Below are 19,454 nucleotides of genomic sequence, written 5' to 3' on the forward strand. Positions count from 1 at the left end.
GTTTAAACATCCTTCCTCCAGACAGCCTTTCTAGACAACTTGCTCCTGATGACACTATCCTTTCCTCCTCCAGCCAAGGTTAAATTCCCTGCTGCTGTTTCTTTTCCCTTATCATACTTCATTGGAAATACAGTTGTAATGGGCATCAGACTAAAAGTTAGAGGAGGTGCTCAGTAAGTATTTACTTAATACAGGAATTCATGAGTGAATAAACGTATGCTAATTGCTCTCCTGGAATTTGGAGACTGGTCACTAGCTAAAAAACCCCAAATAACGTGCTCACAGTTGAAATGACATCCAAGAGTTTCTCTGACCTGAGAATAAAACTGCTGAAGAAAGGGCTTTTTGACGGCAGGCATCACGGCATCCAGATGGGGCTGAAGGAACTCAAACTGTTCAGCCAAGAATACCCTAAAGGAAATAAAGAACCCACCGTGAAAGCAGAGTGCAGGATCCACTGTCTGTCCATACATTTGTATAAGTCATCTTTAAGATCTCTAAGCAAAAGTTGGACCATTAAAATTCTTTTCCGCTTGAGTGAACTACCTTGTATTAGCTCATTTACAGCCTATCCAAAAGTTACTGCTGAGCTTATCACAGAATGCGAGCAGAGCTGGAAGAAGGAGACCTCAAATAAAGGGCTCTGGAAAGCACAAGGTGTAGAGCTACGCTGCTCCACGAGTGACACGGGAGCACAGATCATAGAAAAGACCAAAGAAAAAATGGAACCGTTTTTTTGGAAAGGATTTCCTGTAAGGATCCCATTTCATTATACAGAACAGATAGCTGAATTCCCCAGATTTAACATCTGGCTGGCATTTCTCATAAGGAACCTCACACAGCCAACTGTAACTTGGCTGAGACATACACGTGAACTTCAGGTCAGGAGGCTGGTATGCGGGAGTGCACTCATCTGCCGGGAGGATTGCCAGCAGCTGCCCTGTTTTTCTCTATTTTCTGTTAAGTACATAAAAACTCTTAACTTATACTGGACTACATTTTATGCAAGAAGCCATGTGCTTTAGGTGTATTAAAAACTGGGGGATTTATAAAGGTTGGGAAGCATTCCTGCTGATGTCAAGGGCTGACTATATTTAACACTAAACTGACATTGTAACTAGTTTCTCAAGAATCACATTTCATAGGAAAATACAAAGTATGCTATAATGTGGTCTTTTTTAAAGTTTTACTTTAAAACAAGGATCATGTTGCTAAAGACTGAAACCCTTAAAAGATTTCCCTTCTTCCATTTATGTAACTGAAAACCAACCAAGCAGTTTTAAAAATCGATTGGTAATCTATTTTAGGATAAACTTCTCAGAAATATGTAAGTGACAGAAGTAGGAGAACGATACAGCTAGAAATCTAAGTATACAACGCTTACTTTTATAACTTTCCTTCAATACTTAAAGGCAAAGCAACAACCGTTTTTAACAACTTACAAGGATTCTGTGGCTACCACTCTTTCNCAGCCCATATAATGTATCCCCAGATGTCAAAACCACTAGGTGACTGAGGTGTGGGCTTGGTACCTTCTCCTTTCTCTCTTCCGCTGCTGTGAGGGTGGCGCTAGGATCAGCTGAAACTTCCTGAAAATACAACACATGTACACAGAGCCTGAAATCAAATCTAATAAGCAATAAACCATGTGGTTTTACAAAACTGTACCTGTAATTAAAATACTCGTAGGCATATGTATTAATTACATTTAGTTTCTATACTTTCTTTTCCTTCTTTTACATTTTCTAACTACTGGAAATTTCCCTTTTATACTAAGTGAAAATGATCCAACTCGATATGCTATCATCTGCGTATGACCTAAAATCAGCCAACACAAGCAATCTTTATGAACTGGCAGATATTTCATAGAGACAACAGTGAGATGCCCTTCGAGAACCTGTAAATGAGAAGAGAGAGACTGCCTCCGGAGGACTGAGCTGGCACATTCCAAAATTATGGTGTGGTTAACCATTTCACATCCACACCTTAATAAAGATAACTTTGGTAGAATCTCAAGAAGGCAGGACTAGAATGCACTTATAAAGTGAAACTAAGCTAACTGTATTGGTAGATGTCTGGGGTCATGTTACTGATGACAAGGGAAGATGGTTAATGGGAATAAAAGAAAGGGATGGCCGGAGAGCACAGTGTATTGAGCTTTAAAAGATCCTCCAAGAAAACTATGGCACAAAAATTGGACACAAACAAATCTAAAAGTGTACAAAATATAAATCTAGATTACTTCTTAAATCAATTACATAGTCACAAATCTCCAACACTTGCCTTATGAATGAAAGAGACATCAAATACACAGGACTCTGGGAGCATAACAGGTTTATAAATTTAGCAAAATGGAACTAAAACATTATAAAACCTTCCAAGTGAGAAAATGGTTTTATTCTTCTTTAATTCTTTTTTATACCCTATCTTCTACAAAAGGTATTGTTTCTCTTCAATCTCTAATTACTCAATTAGCATTTAAAAGTTATTTTGGGAACAATTGTGCTTTCTCTAAGGGAGAATCAGGATAAGGAAACTATGCGAGTTAATCAATGTCACTGATCCATTATTTATTTCCTTCTACTAAAAAGGAAAATAATCACCCCCCTACTGCACACACACACACAAAGTCACAAAATTACATACTGTTTGGTATGGCTGCCTGCGCTATTTCATTTAATGCCGGTGGTTGTGTAATCACCATCTACCAGATTGTCCAAATGAGGAACCCTGGAATCATTCGTGCCTCCCCTTTCCTTCCCCCCTCCATAATGCCTAAGCATACACCTCTCCTTCGCTTCTTCCCGTCACTGCTTCATCAGGACCAAGGCCCCACAGCATTCTTACCTGGACTAAGAGTCCCCAAATAGAGACCTCTCCCTCTGGCTTCTCCTATTTCTACTTCACTTTGCACACAGTTCACTGGCTGATTTTTCTAGAATACCCAAGTGATATTTCTAAAATGGAGACTGATCACACCACTCCAGAGTTTAAAAGTCTCAATTAACTATCCATTCCCTACAGACAAAAGCCTAAACTCATCACCATGATATTACTCCTTTACAGCGATACCAGCCTCCTTGCCAGCTTCATTTCCAAGTAATCTTCAATGTCCCTAGGTCTAGCCGCACTGGACTACTTGTTATATCTGTCTTACCGACACTCTTCTCTTACCAGCTCTCTGCTCCTTGTCTGCCTAGCTCTGTCCTCCTCATCTTTTAAGTCTGAGGTCATATTGACCTCCTTTCTATTACTTTCTCAGTCTCCCAAGAATTAGTATCTTACTTGTGTTTTTTTTAAAAAGATTTATTTATTTGACAGAGAGAGAAAGAGAGAGAGAGAGAGAGAGAGAGCACAAGCAGGGGGAGCAACAGGCAGAAGGAGAGGGAGAAGCAGGCTCCCTGCTGAGCAAGGAGCCTGATGTGGGGCTTGATCTTAGGACCCCTGAGATCATGACCTGAGCTGATGGCAGACGCTTAATCAACTGAGCCATGTGGGCACCCAGTATCTTACCTGTGTTAATGTTACCTACACATATACCTATGTCTGTATATGGCGTAAAGTGCACTTTGTCAGTTGTGGTTTATTGACCCCTCCACCTCACTGTGAGTTCCTGGGTACACTGGGACCAATTTCATCATCTTTGTATTTCAAGACCTTGGCATGCCTCCTGGCACTAGCAGGCCCTCAAATAGTTTAATTGATGGAGATGATAAGAGAGTCTTTACTTCCTCTCCTCTTACTCTCTTTCAAGCCCATTTCAATCAGGCTTTTGTCTGCCCTATTCCAAAGAAACAGTTATCAAGGTCCCCAATGGTGCCCTATGGCCAAATCCAATAGTCAATTCTGAATACCTATTTCATTTAAACTACTATAGCACCCTACATTGGCTAATCCTGAAACACTTTCTTCACTTAGTTTCCAGGGTACCATAGCCTCCTGGTTTTTCTCCTATGCCACCAGCCACTTCTCACATTCCTTTGCTAGTCTGTCCTCTTCTCCCTGACATTTAAACACTGGGGTGTCCTGGAGCTCAGTCCTCAGACTTCTCTCAAATTCTACTCCCTAGATGACTTCATCCCTCATTTTAAATATTATCCATATGCCAAGAGCTCAAAATTTACATGCTAGCCCTGACATCTCTCCCATCTTTAGCGTATTTAACATATCTGAAAGCTGAACTCAAATATGTCCTTCCTAAAAGTCTTATCCATCTCCAGTAATGGCACCTCCATTCTCCAGAAGTTAGGTGTCATCGTTGACTCCTCTCAGGGTCATACCCCACTTATAATCCATAAACAAATCTGGATGGGTCTACCTTCAAAACAGATCCAGAATCTGACCATGTCTCACTACTTCTTTCACTAAAACTGGTATAAGCCACCTTACCTCTCTCCTTAACTGTATTACACTATAGTGAAAATAATTCTCTTTTACCTAACTAAGTCAGATCATGTCAACTCTTCTGCTAAAGCTCTTCCAACAGCTTCCTGTCTTCCTTAGAGTAAAATCCAAAGGCCTTACATGATGTAGGCTCTGGCTATCTCTTTGGTTTTGTCACCAACCCTCCTACTTGTTTCATTCTAATTATACTCACCTCTGTGCTGTTCCCAGAATAGGTCAAGCATGGTTCCATCTCAGGGCCTTTGCATTCCCTGTTCCCTCCACCTGAGACATTTTCCCCAAAATATTCCCTCTCTACTAGCAAACAAGCTGCACATGAGTAGGGAGTTTTGTCAGATTGCTCTCTCTCCACCAAAACTGTAACCTCTAGCATCATATATAAAGTGTTCAATAAACAGGCACTAAATACATGTTGTTAAATAAATGAATTCTCATCCACGTGGCTCACTCCTCTACTTCTTCCTTCAGGGATCTACTTCAGTGTTACCTTTCCAGACAGGCCATGTGTGATCACCTAAACAAAATCATACCCCTTTTCCCCTCTTTCTATCCTTTCCTAGTTCTTTGTAATTCCTGATGCAATCTGACATTAAATTGGATATTCATTATTTCTTATCTGCCTCTTCTACCAGAAGGACCACCCACTGGTCTTCTACAAAGTACCTTGGCACTCAGTGTTTGTTGAATGAATTAATAATAGAGATAGCTATCCAACTGTTGTGTATTCCTTGAGTCTTTTTTTTTTTTTAAAGATTTTATTTATTTATTTGACAGATAAATAGAACCAGAGAGCACAAGCAGGAGGAGTGGCAGAGGGAGAAGAAGAAGCAGGCTCCCCACTGAGCAGGGAGCCTGATGCGCGGCTTGATCCTAGGACCCTGAGATCTCGACCTGAGCGGAAGGCAGACACTTAATCGACTGAGCCACCCAGGCGCCCCATGAGTCTTATACTCTCCTCACATAGCTCTTTGCCTCCCATCTACTTCCAGTACTATCCTTCCAATACCCCCTCTAATCCTCTGTATTCTCTCCTTGTGAATATCCATCTCACAGCAAGTCAAAGGATGGTGAGGAAGAGAACTGAAACCGTGAAACAAAAAAAAAGCTAATAAAGGAATTAGGAAGAGATAACTCGGCTTGGGCAAGATGGCTAAGCTAGCCAAAGTGGCCCCAATGGAGTAGAAACAGGAATAACAGAAAATAATTCCAGAGAGGTAGATTTGGCTGCATCACAATAAAGCACTTTCTATCAGGCAGAAGTATAAGGCAGGGAGGGTTATGAGTTTCCTATTGGAAAGAGGTTGGATTGGAAGTTGACAGCTACTCAGAATGTATAAAAACTGTAGGTTAAATGAACACAGATTAGTTTCCTTCTTTGATTTTATGAGTAGAAACTTGGAGAATTACACCCCACAAGTATATTCTAAGCATCAAACCCACTCTCTCTCTCTCTTTTTTTAAAAGATTTTATTTATTTATTTGAGAGAGAGAGCGAGTGAGAGACAGAGAGCATGAGCGGTGGGGAGGGGGAAAGGAAGAGGGAGAAGCAGACTCCCCCACTGAGCAGGAAGTCTGAGGCAGAACTCGATCCCAGAACTCCGGGATAGTGACCTGAGCTGAAGGCAGCCGCATAACTGACTGAGCCAACCAGGCCCTAAACACACCCTCTTTTAAAATATTTCGTACTGACAAAAACTGACATGAACTTTCTGCTAATATTGCACAATCTCAAACTCAAAATAGCTCCAGGATAACCATGAATACCACACATTGATACTAGCAGAATTACTTTTGAATTTCATTCTTTTATGACTAGATATCACTATATGTATATGTGTATATATATATACACACACACATACACACACACATATAAAAAATAAAAATATCTTTAAAAACTAAAAGTTTCTGTGAATGCAGATATTAACTAGCTAATTTAGGAGAGAGGAGGGAGGTGGTGCTAGAAGGTGACAGAAGGCAAGGAGAAGTTACATCTGTAGCGTGAGAGAAATGAATGGGTATGAGGGGAAAGGCCGCAAGCACTCACCCACTCCATCCTTACCTCCTCACCTCCTTCTTACCTACCTGCCATTCAAATGTGCTGAACTCCCTTTACTCACAGAGCTCTTTCACAAAAACATTCCTGCAGTGATCACTGAAATTGTTGCCCCCACCTCAAAGGATTTGCATTAGGATGCCATTCTTTGTTCCTAGTTAACACTGACATTTTGGGCACTAAATTATGGTAATTATCTGCTTAAAGGCTAAAGTTCTGTGTTTACATTTAGGGAAATATGCTTGAAGAGAGCAAGAGAGTCACAAAAATGTCAAGCTGAGATAAATAAATGGTATGTGCTTGTTTCACAGTTCAATGGAAAATCTCCTAAACTGGATCGGGGTTTCAGATTACACAAGCACAATCAGGAACAGATACAAAACCCTTTGAAGACTTTGAAAAATAAAACCTTAATCAAAATCTTTAGTTTCACAGTGAAAGTCACAATGTTTAATCTCTTCTGCCACTAATAATTTACTACTACAAAGAGAAGTCATTTTTATGGACTTTTCCACACCAATTTAAAACATATTTTTATTGTCAAAGATTTCAAATTAGTCAAAGATCTTAAAGCAAACAATTTAGCATCACCAAGTACATAACTAAAAATTCACAGTGCTGGTACCACTATGACCTACACCAGCTTCCCTTTCCTCTTTCCCCTAGTAGACTCCTTTTCTTGAACTTCTATTTGATGTGTCAAATTTTCTTATTTACATTGAATAGATATGATAAAACAATTTCAGGTGGCATTTTTAAGACCATAATGATTCCTTGATGCCTTTTACAGCTTAAAGAGAAGCAAAACTTAGAAGATATATACAAAGAAAATGAAATTACCAGAAATGTGCTTATTAAACTTTAAAGCAACACATAGGGAAAATACAAGAGAAAGTACAACTTTCATCTAGTGATTCCAGATTGATTAGGCTATAAATTACTTTAATAGCCAAAGACTGTATTGAACAGCAAGAAACCAATTAATGTTCTCTGCCAATGCAGATGCAAATTAATGAAGTGAAGAAAAATTAATATACCAGCTTACAAGAACCTGAGATCAAGGTCTAGCAAATGACAAATATATTTTCTAAAATAATAAACCAACGCTTATCAGTATGAGTAATAATTTAACATGTAACAGTGGAAACCAACAGAAAATTCGAGAAAAACTTCTGTATTGCTGTAGGAGTAAGGACTCTGGGGAGGCCCTGTCAAAAAGCTCAGCACTACTTACAAACAGAAGAAGGAACAACTGCTCTCACCGCCTTCTGATCTGAGGTGCAGTCTGCTTTAAGAGATGGTAACTATAAGGACTTAAAGAAAAGATATCTTTAAAAGACCAGGTGCCAAAGGAAAAAAAAAGCAGGCATATCTATCTATTCATTTATTGGGGAGGGGTTTTTAAAAACATATTTCTAAATCTGACTACTAGTTCTGGGAAAAACGTAACCGAACGAACACAGAACTTGTCAGACAGGTGCGACAGACACATTGTTATCCATTGGTGGGTGGCAGCTGGTTCGAACAGCTAGTTTGGTCCCACTGTTTAGTCGATCATGATACTTCATTACACACTATATGGCAAAATCTGAAGCATCAAATCCATGCCTTAAGGGTCAAATTGGGAACTGCAGTTTGACGATCATGAGGTAGTAACCAGCAGAGATGACAGAGACATCAGACTGAATGATTCTAGTGGTAAATTCTGACTTATCAATATTTTAACTGTATTATGATGATGATGATGATGATGATGATGAAGATGATGATGATGATGATTTTATTATTAAGGAATCCACTGCCACAACTGTCTTGAAGGCCAGATTAGGTTAACAGTAATGAGTTCTAGAGGTAACTATACCCCATTCTGGACTTTCTGATCATGACCATTCAGTCCATCAATTTCAAGGCTTTCAGCCAGAAACAAGAAAAACTCAAGCTGTGGACTAAGATCCGGAAAACAAGATATGATGGTCAAGAAGAAGCAAAACAGAAACATGGATAACTTCTTACGAAGTTGAAAGTCAATGGATTTTACAAAACAAAGACAAAAAAATAATAAATAAGTGGCTGGGCCAAACAAAGAGCCTTGACTCTGAACATGAAAATCAGAATTAAATGGATAGCAAAGCCAAGAAAACAAGCCAGGTTAAGCCAGAAGATAAGAAAACTCATGGATTGGAGTTTATTCATTTATTCTAAGAACATTTACTAAAGAAATGCAGTTTGCTGATATATGTGCAAATATACACATATATGTGCTGGGCAGAAAGATCTTCAAATTATGAGGGAGATGGATGAGATGCATAGAGGTGATTTCCTCTGTGTAAAGGGTGCTCACTCGAGATATGAACACACGCCTCTCTCATCTTACTCACATCTCTGCTCAAAGACCACTGTTTTCTCACTCTGCTTCATTTTCTTCTTAGCGCTTCCCAGTATCTGACACTATGTTACATATTTGTTTATCTGTCTCTCTGCCTCAATAAAATATAAGTTCCAAGACAGGAATTACCTCTTCTGTGCACTGATGAATGCCCAACACTACTACCACACCCAGCAAATATGATTTCAATTAGTATTTCTTAGAAGAATGATTACATTGCTTTATTAAAACTTCAATAGCAGAAGTATGTACATAATAATAGACCTTAAGAGAAAAGAGGGAAACAACTGCTTGTTCAGGTAGGTGAGGAAAGACCAGAGGATCCTGGGGTTAATGTAGATGTAGGGGAATGTGCTGAACAACAATCTCTGGCTCCAGTGACCCTTCACAAGAAAAACACTTTGTTACTTTCGATGCCTATGTTGGCTTAAGCACTACAAAGGCTCAGCCCTGTTTTGCTGCCTAACCTATTTTCTCAAAATACACATTACATCATGTGACTCAACAGTCAAGAATCCAGAGCCCCTACTGCATAGTGAACTAACCCAAACCTCTTGCCTGAATTTCAAGGCCATTTATAAAGTGGTCCTAAACACTCTGCAACCTGACTACTCAGTATATTCCAGTGTCCCAATCACAAAGATGGCCAAACTTTGGGCCAGGCCTTCTCCCACCTCAAGGCCCTTTCTCAGCTTCTGAACCTTCATTTGAAAGCCGATCTTTCTCTTTTTCCCACTAACCCCATGCCTGTTCTTCAAAGACTAGCACAAATCTCACTTCTTCCTTTAGTCATTCTCTGAAATCACGTTTCCACATAAACCTTTCCTCCCCTTGAACTTGTACTGGATGTATAGCCAACATCATACTCTTCCATGATACCAGTTTTTTCTCTCCAATCAGACTGTAAGAAACCCCTACTTACTTCCTTACAATAACACAGTGTAATACCGAGGACCGAGGCACACAATATATATACAGACATACATTTACATGTAGTTGATTAGATGGCTACTTTTTATTTTCTTAACCCAGAAGAATTAATTCCAGTTGGTTACTTACCATATCAATAAGGCTCTCTTGAATTCTGTTAAGAGTTGTTCTTAGTCTACTACTACTAAGGCCTAGTCCTGTTGATTCCAGCTGAAAAAGAAAGTTATGCTACATCACTTTGGAGATAATCTTTCATACATTATAACTTCAAATTAACCAAAGTTAAGAATCTGATGAGTGCTCACTCAGATACTTAGCCTTCAGAGGGTCTCCAAACTGTATTTAAAAACTTCAAAACATCAAGCTTATTAGTCAAACCTGAGCCCTTAAGGGAACAAGAGAACTACTTACACATTTGCATTTACAGGTCACACTAGCATCTGTCAATCTAATAAATTTATCAGGAGAGAGTTCACCAGTATTTCTTTCCCATGAGTTATTATTTTTAGTTCTAAAACTTATGATTTCAGATACTTAAAGATAGTGCACTTGTCGTATTTATGTAGAACCATAATGTAGACTGTTTTAAATTTTTTTTAAGATTTATTTATTTATTTGACACGCAGAGGGATAGAGAGAGAGAGAGCATAAGCAGGGGGAGCAGCAAAGGCAGAGGGAGAAGCAGGCTCCCCTCTGAAAAAGGAGCCCGATGTGGGGTCTCGATCCCAGGACCCTGATGTCATGACCTGAGCCGAGGGCAGATGCATAACTGACTGAGCCACCCAGGTGCCCCTGTTTTAAATTTTCTAACACAAATTACAGATATCCCAAGTCCTTGTCCAAAAATTAAAAAATTTTACTAGGCTCAGTAAACATTTCACAGTATAGAATTCGCTTTACTACATCAGAGCCAAAGCACTTGTAAACATCCTCACGCAAGAAATAAATGAGAAGGGACACTCAACTGTTAAAACAAAAAAAGCTGGGGTGCCTGGGAGGCGCAGTGGGTTAAGCATCAGACTCTTGGTTTCAGCTCAGGTGGTGATCTCATGGTCATGAGATCCAGAGCCTGACACTGGGCTCTGCACTCAGTGCGGAGTCTGCTTGTCCCTCTCTCTGTCCGTGCACTTGTGTGCTGTCTCTCTCTCTCTCAAATAAATAAATACAATCTTAAAAAAAAAAAAAGACGTGAAAAGCCAGCTGGCCCTTCATTGGTGATGATTCAATTGATAAATAGAAATTTAATTTAGAGGTAATCATAAATACAGACATCTGAAAAAATGTTAAAATGTTCTAAATGAGCCAAAAAATTTAAAACATTGTTAAAATATATATATATATATATATATATATATATATATATATATATATATATATATATATATATATATATATATATATATATATATATATATATATATATATATATATATATACACATACATACACACATGGATATGGATACGTGGCATGCACGCACATTTACTGTTCCTCATCCTTCCCTATCTGAGACAAAGATGAGGACAAGGAATTACTTACACATCATGTGATGGAAAGCCTCAAGCTAAAGTAGTTGTGTGATGGCATGGTGTAGTAAAACATGAACTCATTTGATATGGTAATTTTAAATACATTTTATTTTCATTACGTTTTATAAACTGTATTACTTCATTTTCCCTTTTTTCACTAGGGTCTTATTTTTGTATGTTTAAATGCAGCCATTACAAGTATATAGTTTGCTAAATTTTGGTAACTGTATACAGTCTGATGACCAGTACCACAATCAAGATGTAGAATTTCCCTCACCTTTAAAAATGTCCTTATGCCCTTTGCATGGATTCCCTCCCTGCATCCTTAATCCCTGATCTGTCACTGCAGTTCTGCCTTTTCTAAAATTTCATATAAACGGACTCATATATGTATAGTCTTTTGTGTTTGACTTCTTTCTTGTATTTAACATGCTTTTGAGATTCATCCATGTTGTAAGCCTATTAGTAATTCCTGCTCTTTTATTAATAGTATTCTATAACATGGATATATCACAATCTGTTTACTTACTCATTAGTTGAAGAACATCTGGGTTCCAGTTTTAGGCTACTTGAATAATGTCACTATGAACATTTATATATATATGTGTGTATATGTCCTTGAGAAGACATACATTTTCTGTTCTTTTGGTTAAATACCTAAAAGTGGAATTTCTGGTTCATGTAATAGGCATAGTTTTAAGTTTATAAGGCCATACTGTTTTCCAATGGCTGTACCAATCTGCATTTCCACAAGCAATGTATGTAAATTCTAGTTATTCCATTTATGGACTGAATGTTTGTTGTCCCCTCAAATTTCGTATGTTGAAGCCCTAACCTCCAATGAGATGTATCTGGGGATGGGGCCTTTAGGAGGTAATCAGGTTTAGATGAGGTCATGAGAGTGGGGTCCTCATAATAGGTTTGGTGCCCTTTTAAGAAGAAACACAGCACATAATTTACACTTTTTTCTAGTTTCTTAAGGAGGAAGCTTATCATTAACTTGAGACTTTCTTCTTTTCTACTACAGGCATTTAAAGCTTAATACTTCCCTTTAAGTACTAATTTAGCTGCATTCCACAATTGTGGAAAGTTTTCATTATTATTCACTTTAAAATATTTTCTAATGTCTCTTATGATTTCTTCTTTAAACCAATCTTTATTTAGAAGTGTGTTAATTTCCAAACACTTAGATTTTTCCTAGTTATTGGATTCTAATTCAATTACATTGTCATCAGAGAACATATTCTGTATGATTTTAATCTTTTAAATTCACTAGAACATACTTAACGGCCCACAGAATATGGTCTATCCAGAATATGGTATACCTTGTGCACACGAAAAGAATGTATATACTGCCACTGTCGGGTGTGTTGTCCCATAAACATCAATTAACTGAAGGCGGTTGAAACTGTTGTTCAAATCTTCTATGTATTTGCTGATTTTCTATATACTTGTTCTATTAGTTACTGTGTGGTTTTAAAATCTCCAGCTATAATGGAATTTCTTTTTTCTCTTGAATCCTGTCAATTACTGTCTTATGTATTTTGAAGCTCTGTTAAGTAGTCAGATATACATTTATGCTTGCTATTCCTTCCAAATGAATTGACCCTTAAATTATTATGAATCCCTCTATCTCTGATAACACATTTTGTTTCAAATTTATCTTATCTGATATTAACATAGCTACGCAACTTTTTTTTTTTAAGATTTTATTTATTTGAGAGAGAGAGGGAGGGAAGGAATGAGAGAGAGAGAGAGCACGCACTCACATGCGCAGGAGGAGGGGCAGAGGGAGCGAGTGAAGGAGAGTCCCCACTGAGCAGGGAGCCCGATGTGGGGCTTGATCCCGGGACCAGTCCCCCCTCCCCCACCCCGAGCCAAAGGCAGACTCTTAACTAACTGAGCCACCCAGGTGCCCCAACTACTGCAGCTTTCTTAAGAAAGCAAACACTTACATTTGCGTGGCATATCTTTTCAATACATTTGCTTTCAACCTATGTGTGTTTTTTTATATTTAAAGTGTTCTTTTGTTGTTTTAATCATTTGGCAATCTCTGCCTTCTAATTTGTGTTTAGTCCATTAACACTTAATGTGATTGTTGGTTGGATTTAAAGCTACCATTCATTATAGGTTATCTCTTTTTTGTTCCTTGGTTCCTCTTTTCTTGCCTTTTCTGATTATATGAATATTGTATTTTAGAATTCTAATTTAATTTTCCTATTGGCAAAAGAGCTAAAGTCTTCAATATTATTTTTCATTGTCCTACAAATTACAATATACACTCTTGATATTTCACAACCTATTTGCTGTTAAAAATGTTCTGTTTAGATGTAGTGAAGAGAAGGGCCATATGCACCCCAATGTTCATAGCAGCATTGTCCACAATAGCTAAATTGTGGAAGGAGCCGAGATGCCCTTCAACAGATGACTGGATTAAGAAAATGTGGTCCATATATACAATGGAATATTACTCAGCCATTAAAAAGAACGATTTCTCAACATTTGCTGCAACATGGATGGGACTGGAGGAGATAATGCTAAGCGAAATAAGTCAAGCAGAAAAAGACAATTATCATATGGTTTCACTCATTTATGGAACATAAGAAGTAGGAAGATCGGTAGGAGAAGAAGGGGAAGAAGGAAGGGGGGGATAAACAGAAGGAATGAACCATGACAGACTATGGACTCTGGGAAACAAACTGAGGGCTTCAGAGGAGAGGAGGGTGGGGGAATGGGATAGGCTGGTGATGGGTATTAAGGAGGGCACGTATTGTGTGGTGCGCTGGGTGTTATACGCAAGTAATGAATCATGGAACTTTACATAAAAAACTAGGGATGTACTGTATGGTGACTAACATAATATAATAAAAATAAATAAATAAATAAATAAATAAATAAATAAATAAATAAATAAAATGTTCTGTTTAACATAATATATCGAAATCTTGCCATCTTATAAGTGCATATCTTGTTATAGTTGTTATATGTAATACATTTACATATATTATTAACTCCAGAAAATAATGTTATGATTTCACTTTTAAACAGCTATATGGTTTATGCAGAAATCAGAAAAAGAAAAAAATAATTTTTTGTATTTCCCCAAGTAGTTTCCATTACCAATGCTCTTCATTCTTTCTTGAGGATCCAAGTTTTCTGGTATCATTTTCCTTCAGCCTAAAAAAAATTCCTTCAGCATTTCAGTATTAATGTCTGTTGGTAATAAGTTCTCTTAGATTTTTTTTTCTTTTTATCTAAAAATGTCTTAATTTCACCATTATTTTAAGATTTTATTTATTTGAGAGAGAGAGATCATGCAAGAGTACAAGCAGGGGCAAGAGGGAGAAGCAGGCTCCCTGCTGAGCGGGAAGCCCAACATGGGGCTCAATACAAGGGTCCCAGGATCATGACCCAAGCCAAAGGCAGACGCTTGACTGACTGAGCCACCCAGGTGCCCCTCACCTTCACTCTTGAATGGTGTTTTGCTAGATATAAATTCTGGATTGACATTCTTTTCTTCTCTTTCAGTACCTTAAAGGTATTAACTCTCTCCTAGCCTCTACAGTTTTGCATGAGGAGTCAGCTGAATCAGACCATTGGTCCCTTTATGTAAAAAGTCTATTGTAGTTTTCCAGGGACAGTTTCAACATGAGGTTATCATGCTGTATGCTCCTTTGTGCTTACTCTGCTTGCTGTTCATTTAGTGTCTTGTATCTGCAAATTTTTGGCCAGTGTTTCTTCAAATATTTTTTTTTCTACCTCATTCTCTCTCTTCTCCATCTGGTATTCCAATTACATGTATATTTGATCATTTGATATAACTTAACATGTCCTTAAGGCTTTGATCATTTTGTTTTCCAATCTTTTTTCTCTATGTTCTTCATTTTGAATAATTTCTATTGATTTATCTTCAAGTTCACATATTCTTTCCTCTGGCATGTCTATTTGGTTGTAAAGTACATTCAGTAAATTTTTTGTTAATTGCTGAAATTCTATTTTTCAGTTCTAGGATTTCCCTTTTAAATTAATTTTCTACTAGAACTTCCTATTTTTCTACAGAGATGTTCATACATTTAAAACATCTTTTGTCTTACTTTATTTGGGATGTATAGTAGCCCATTTAAAATTCTTACCCCTTAGTCCCAACATCTTGGGGTTAAACTAAATTGATTTTCTCTTTACTTAAGGATGTACTCCACTTTTTTTGGTTTTATGTATGTTGGGTAAAGTTAGACTGTATCATCAATTTAATTCTGAAGATTTTGGATTTTGATATTTTTCTCCACTGGACACTGTTTCCTTTGTTTTCACTATGTAATTTTCTCGGCTGGGCTTGTACTACAAACTGTCTCTTATGGAACAGCTTCATTCTCTGTTTAGATATTTTTTTTCTTTGGCTCCAGTCAATCTGTTTCATATAAACAGGTTATGGGTTAATCAAATATGAGAGGAAAAGACTTTGGGGATCCCCTCTCAGCCTCTTTTTCTTCTGAACTTCCCCTACACTTTTCAGTGTTCCCAGTTTCCTGGTTTCACTTTTCTGGTTCCCCAATCCATAAAGACTGAATGTTTTCTTACGCTTGCCTCCACCTTTGTGCTGTGTGAACTGTATTTAATCCTGGCTACGAGGCCATGGAGACAGAATTTATTTTTATAGCTCCTTTTTCCACAACCTACATACTAGCATGAACTGCGCCCCTACCACCCTCAGAATCTATATGCTTTGTTCACTCTCCGGTATCTTCAGATAGTTGCCTTTTGTATAACAGTTAGGTTTTATAATTATTTTCTTCAGGGATTATTATCCAGTAAAATCTTAGTCCTTCATAGCCAGAAGCAGAAGTTCATTCATTCTTAAAAGTTTAAAAACGGAATCACAGACTCTCTCTAAAAAAAAAACCTCAAAAAACAAAACAAAAAAATCCCATCTCATTAATGAAGGTAACTTTAAATGATGCTCACAAACTATTTTTAAGTAAGAACACTTATCAGATTTACTTGGATAAGAAATAATTAGGACATCACTACATGTGTCCTAAGAATCCACTATATGCTTACTACTGTGTTAACGTAAGATACAGAATGCTCTTCAGGAGAGAATATAAACAGGAAGAACCATAGAAAATATAACTCAAGAGGTGAATAATGGAAGGCTGGGGGCAAGGCAAAATAAAGCAACACTATAAGTAACATTATTATAATAGAGCCAAATGGATTAGATATATCATAGAGCATGATGTAGTAGGTTATAAACAGTTCAGTGAAGAGCAAGAACTTCTGAAGGAATTAGTATGAACACGAAGAATCCCTTACCCTACTGCATACACTATGGCTCCCCAGCCAATAACTTTCTAGAAACCCTGAGAAACATATGCTTATTCTTCTACAGGCAGCATCCATCTAAATTCACTCATAGGAGTGTCTTTCTTCCCTGGAAGAAAAGCAGGAGCAATCACGTACCACTGTATTCTTCCCATTCTACCAGTTACCTAATTACTCCTCTCCTCCTACCACTTAAAGTTCAACAACTAACAGGGCAATTTGGAGTATGTATGTATGTATGTATGCCTGTATGTACATATCTGAAGATCAAAATTTCTCGGATTTCTAATGGACTTGAAGGTATTTTCTTAGCAAATTAAAAGTTACCATTTCAATCTTATACACTTGTATATGCTTATTTATGCTATTTAGATTGTCTTGTTCCAAAAGGAATTTAAATTAAAGTAGCAAATTAAAAATATAATCTTGCAAGGCAAAACCCCCCAAAACTTTAAATATATATAAAATTAAGCAAAGCAAGGGGCACTTGGGTGGCTCAGTCAGTTGAGCATTCGACTCTTGATTTTGGCTCAGCTCCTGATCTCAGGGTGTGAGATGGAGCCCTGCATCGGTCTCCACGCTCAGCAGGGAGTCTGCTGAGATTCTCTCTCTCCCTCTGTCCCAGCCTCCACTTGAGCTCTCTCTCTCAAATAAATAAATAAATCTTTAAAAGAATTAAGCAAAGCAAAATATGGGTAGAAAGACAGAGTGGTTCTTTTTACAAATTTGTAAAACCCCTTTTTATAGAGATTCAGTCTTTGTTTTGCTTTAAATAGTGTTTCCTTCAGTTTTGCAGAATCGAATATAGTAGGGTCCGAATTGTAAATTGTTCTATTTGAAGATGTGTATATTTTCAATATTCGCATGGTAGATAAAAACTAGTATTACTAAGCATACTCTATAGAAAAAGTTTTTCTTAAAAAGTACAAGAGGTAGAATAAGTGCTATATTTATTCACACATCCTCAAGCATAGGCACATTGTATTGGTTCATATAATACAAAATGTTTCTAATATGACATATGTGTAGACACCCAGGTTAAGGACAGAAATGCTTATAACTGACAGCTAATTATATGAATACAGTGATAAGATTAAAAATGCTTTTAATACAAAAACTGAGGGTTTCAGAGGGGAGAGGGTGAGGGAATGGGATAGACTGGTGATGGGTAGTAAGGAGGGCACGTATTGCATGGTGCACTGGGTGTTATACGCAACTAATGAATCATCGAACTTTGCATCAGAAACCAGGGAACTGTATGGTGACTAACATAATAAAAAAAACATTAAAAAAAAGATTTGGAAAAAAATATATATAAGGTTAACGTGTTCTCTAAAACATGACATATTTTAAATAAAATATGTAGCATATTTTACAATAAACACCTAACTATACTTTGCTAACTTTCTCAGGTCCTAGTGAACTCCACTGTATGTAAACAAATCTGTGCCAGTATATAATCAGCTAGAAAGTCACGTCCAAAAGCATCAGTTCCCAAAAGCTTCCAAAGGACCCTATTTTAACACATCTTATCAACAATGTGGTCCACAAGTGTTCTATCCAATATGATATTCACCAGCCACATGCGGCTATTTATATTTAGAGATAAATTAGCTAAAATTAAATACAATTAAAAATTCTGTTCCTCAGTCACACTAATCACATTGAGAGTGGTCAACAGTCACATGTGGCTAGTGGCTACCATAATAGTGGAAATTAAGAGCATTTCAACAACGGCAAAACTTCTCATGGACACTGCTGGTCTGGAGGCTCAGCTCAGAACAGAGAGTAAGGCTCATCTAGAAGACTTAGAAGATTCTGTCAATTAGCTAAAATTCTAGATTGTCTTTCTTCTCTAATATTTATTTATCGAGTTTCCAAATTCAGAGCAATGAATTAGTACATATTTTATAGTAACCTAAATTCTATAGCAACACTCTGATTTTATTAGTATTCTTTCTAAGGCATATTATAGAGACTTAAGAACAAGAAATTCAGATCCTATTATTATTATTATTATTATTATTAGTATTATTATTATTATTTAAAGATTTTATTTATTTATTTGACAGAGATAGAGACAGCCAGCGAGAGAGGGAACACAAGCAGGGGGAGTGGGAGAGGAAGAAGCAGGCTCATAGCAGAGGAGCCTGACGTGGGGCTCGATCCCATAACTCTGGGATCACGCCCTGAGCCGAAGGCAGACGCTTAACCGCTGTGCCACCCAGGCGCCCCCAGATCCTATTATTAAAAGATCGTATCTTTGGGGAGCTTGGGGGGCTCAGTGGTTTAGGTGTCTGACTCTTGGTTTCAGCTCTGGACATGATCTCAGGGTCATAGGGCTGGGCCCTGTGTCATGCTCCCTGCTCAGCACAGGGGTCTACTTGTCCCTGCCCCTTCCCCTGCTCACACACTCTCTCTCAAATAAATAAATAAATACATAAATAAATAAATGAAATCTTTAAATAAAAGATCATGTCTTTGATGTAATTGTAATCACAGCAAGGATATGAACATTTATATAATAAATGTAGTTACCATTAAAATTCACTTTTTTAAAAAGATACATAATATAGCATATGAAACTTAGTATTATGATATAATCATAGGACCCTACAGTATCCTTTTACATAGAAATCTATCAAATATCTAGGTGAGCCACATAATAATTACTAAATATCCAATAAGTTACCTAATATTGTGTTGTTCTCGTTAGGAGTAGAAAAAGATAAAATCGGTAAGAGCTTTGGAAACACAAGAAGGAGATACGGGAAACAATTCTGTAGCAGCCAGAAGGTTCAGTTCAAAGGTTTTCAATTATTTTAAT

General features: G+C 37.4%; 1 protein-coding gene across 1 annotated transcript in view; it reads right to left on the bottom strand.

Moving 5' to 3' along the window:
- VPS50 (VPS50 subunit of EARP/GARPII complex) overlaps positions 1 to 19,454 on the bottom strand; it is a 124,030-nt gene that overhangs the window by 10,690 nt on the left and 93,886 nt on the right. Inside the window, 4 exon segments of the mRNA XM_008686241.2 lie at positions 315 to 411; positions 1,443 to 1,469; positions 1,471 to 1,589; positions 9,906 to 9,986. Of these exon segments, the coding sequence (XP_008684463.2) occupies positions 315 to 411; positions 1,443 to 1,469; positions 1,471 to 1,589; positions 9,906 to 9,986 (324 nt within the window).

This window comes from Ursus maritimus, unplaced genomic scaffold (genome assembly GCF_017311325.1).
Source record: "Ursus maritimus isolate PB19 unplaced genomic scaffold, ASM1731132v1 scaffold_3, whole genome shotgun sequence".
Taxonomy (NCBI): Eukaryota; Metazoa; Chordata; class Mammalia; order Carnivora; family Ursidae; genus Ursus; species Ursus maritimus.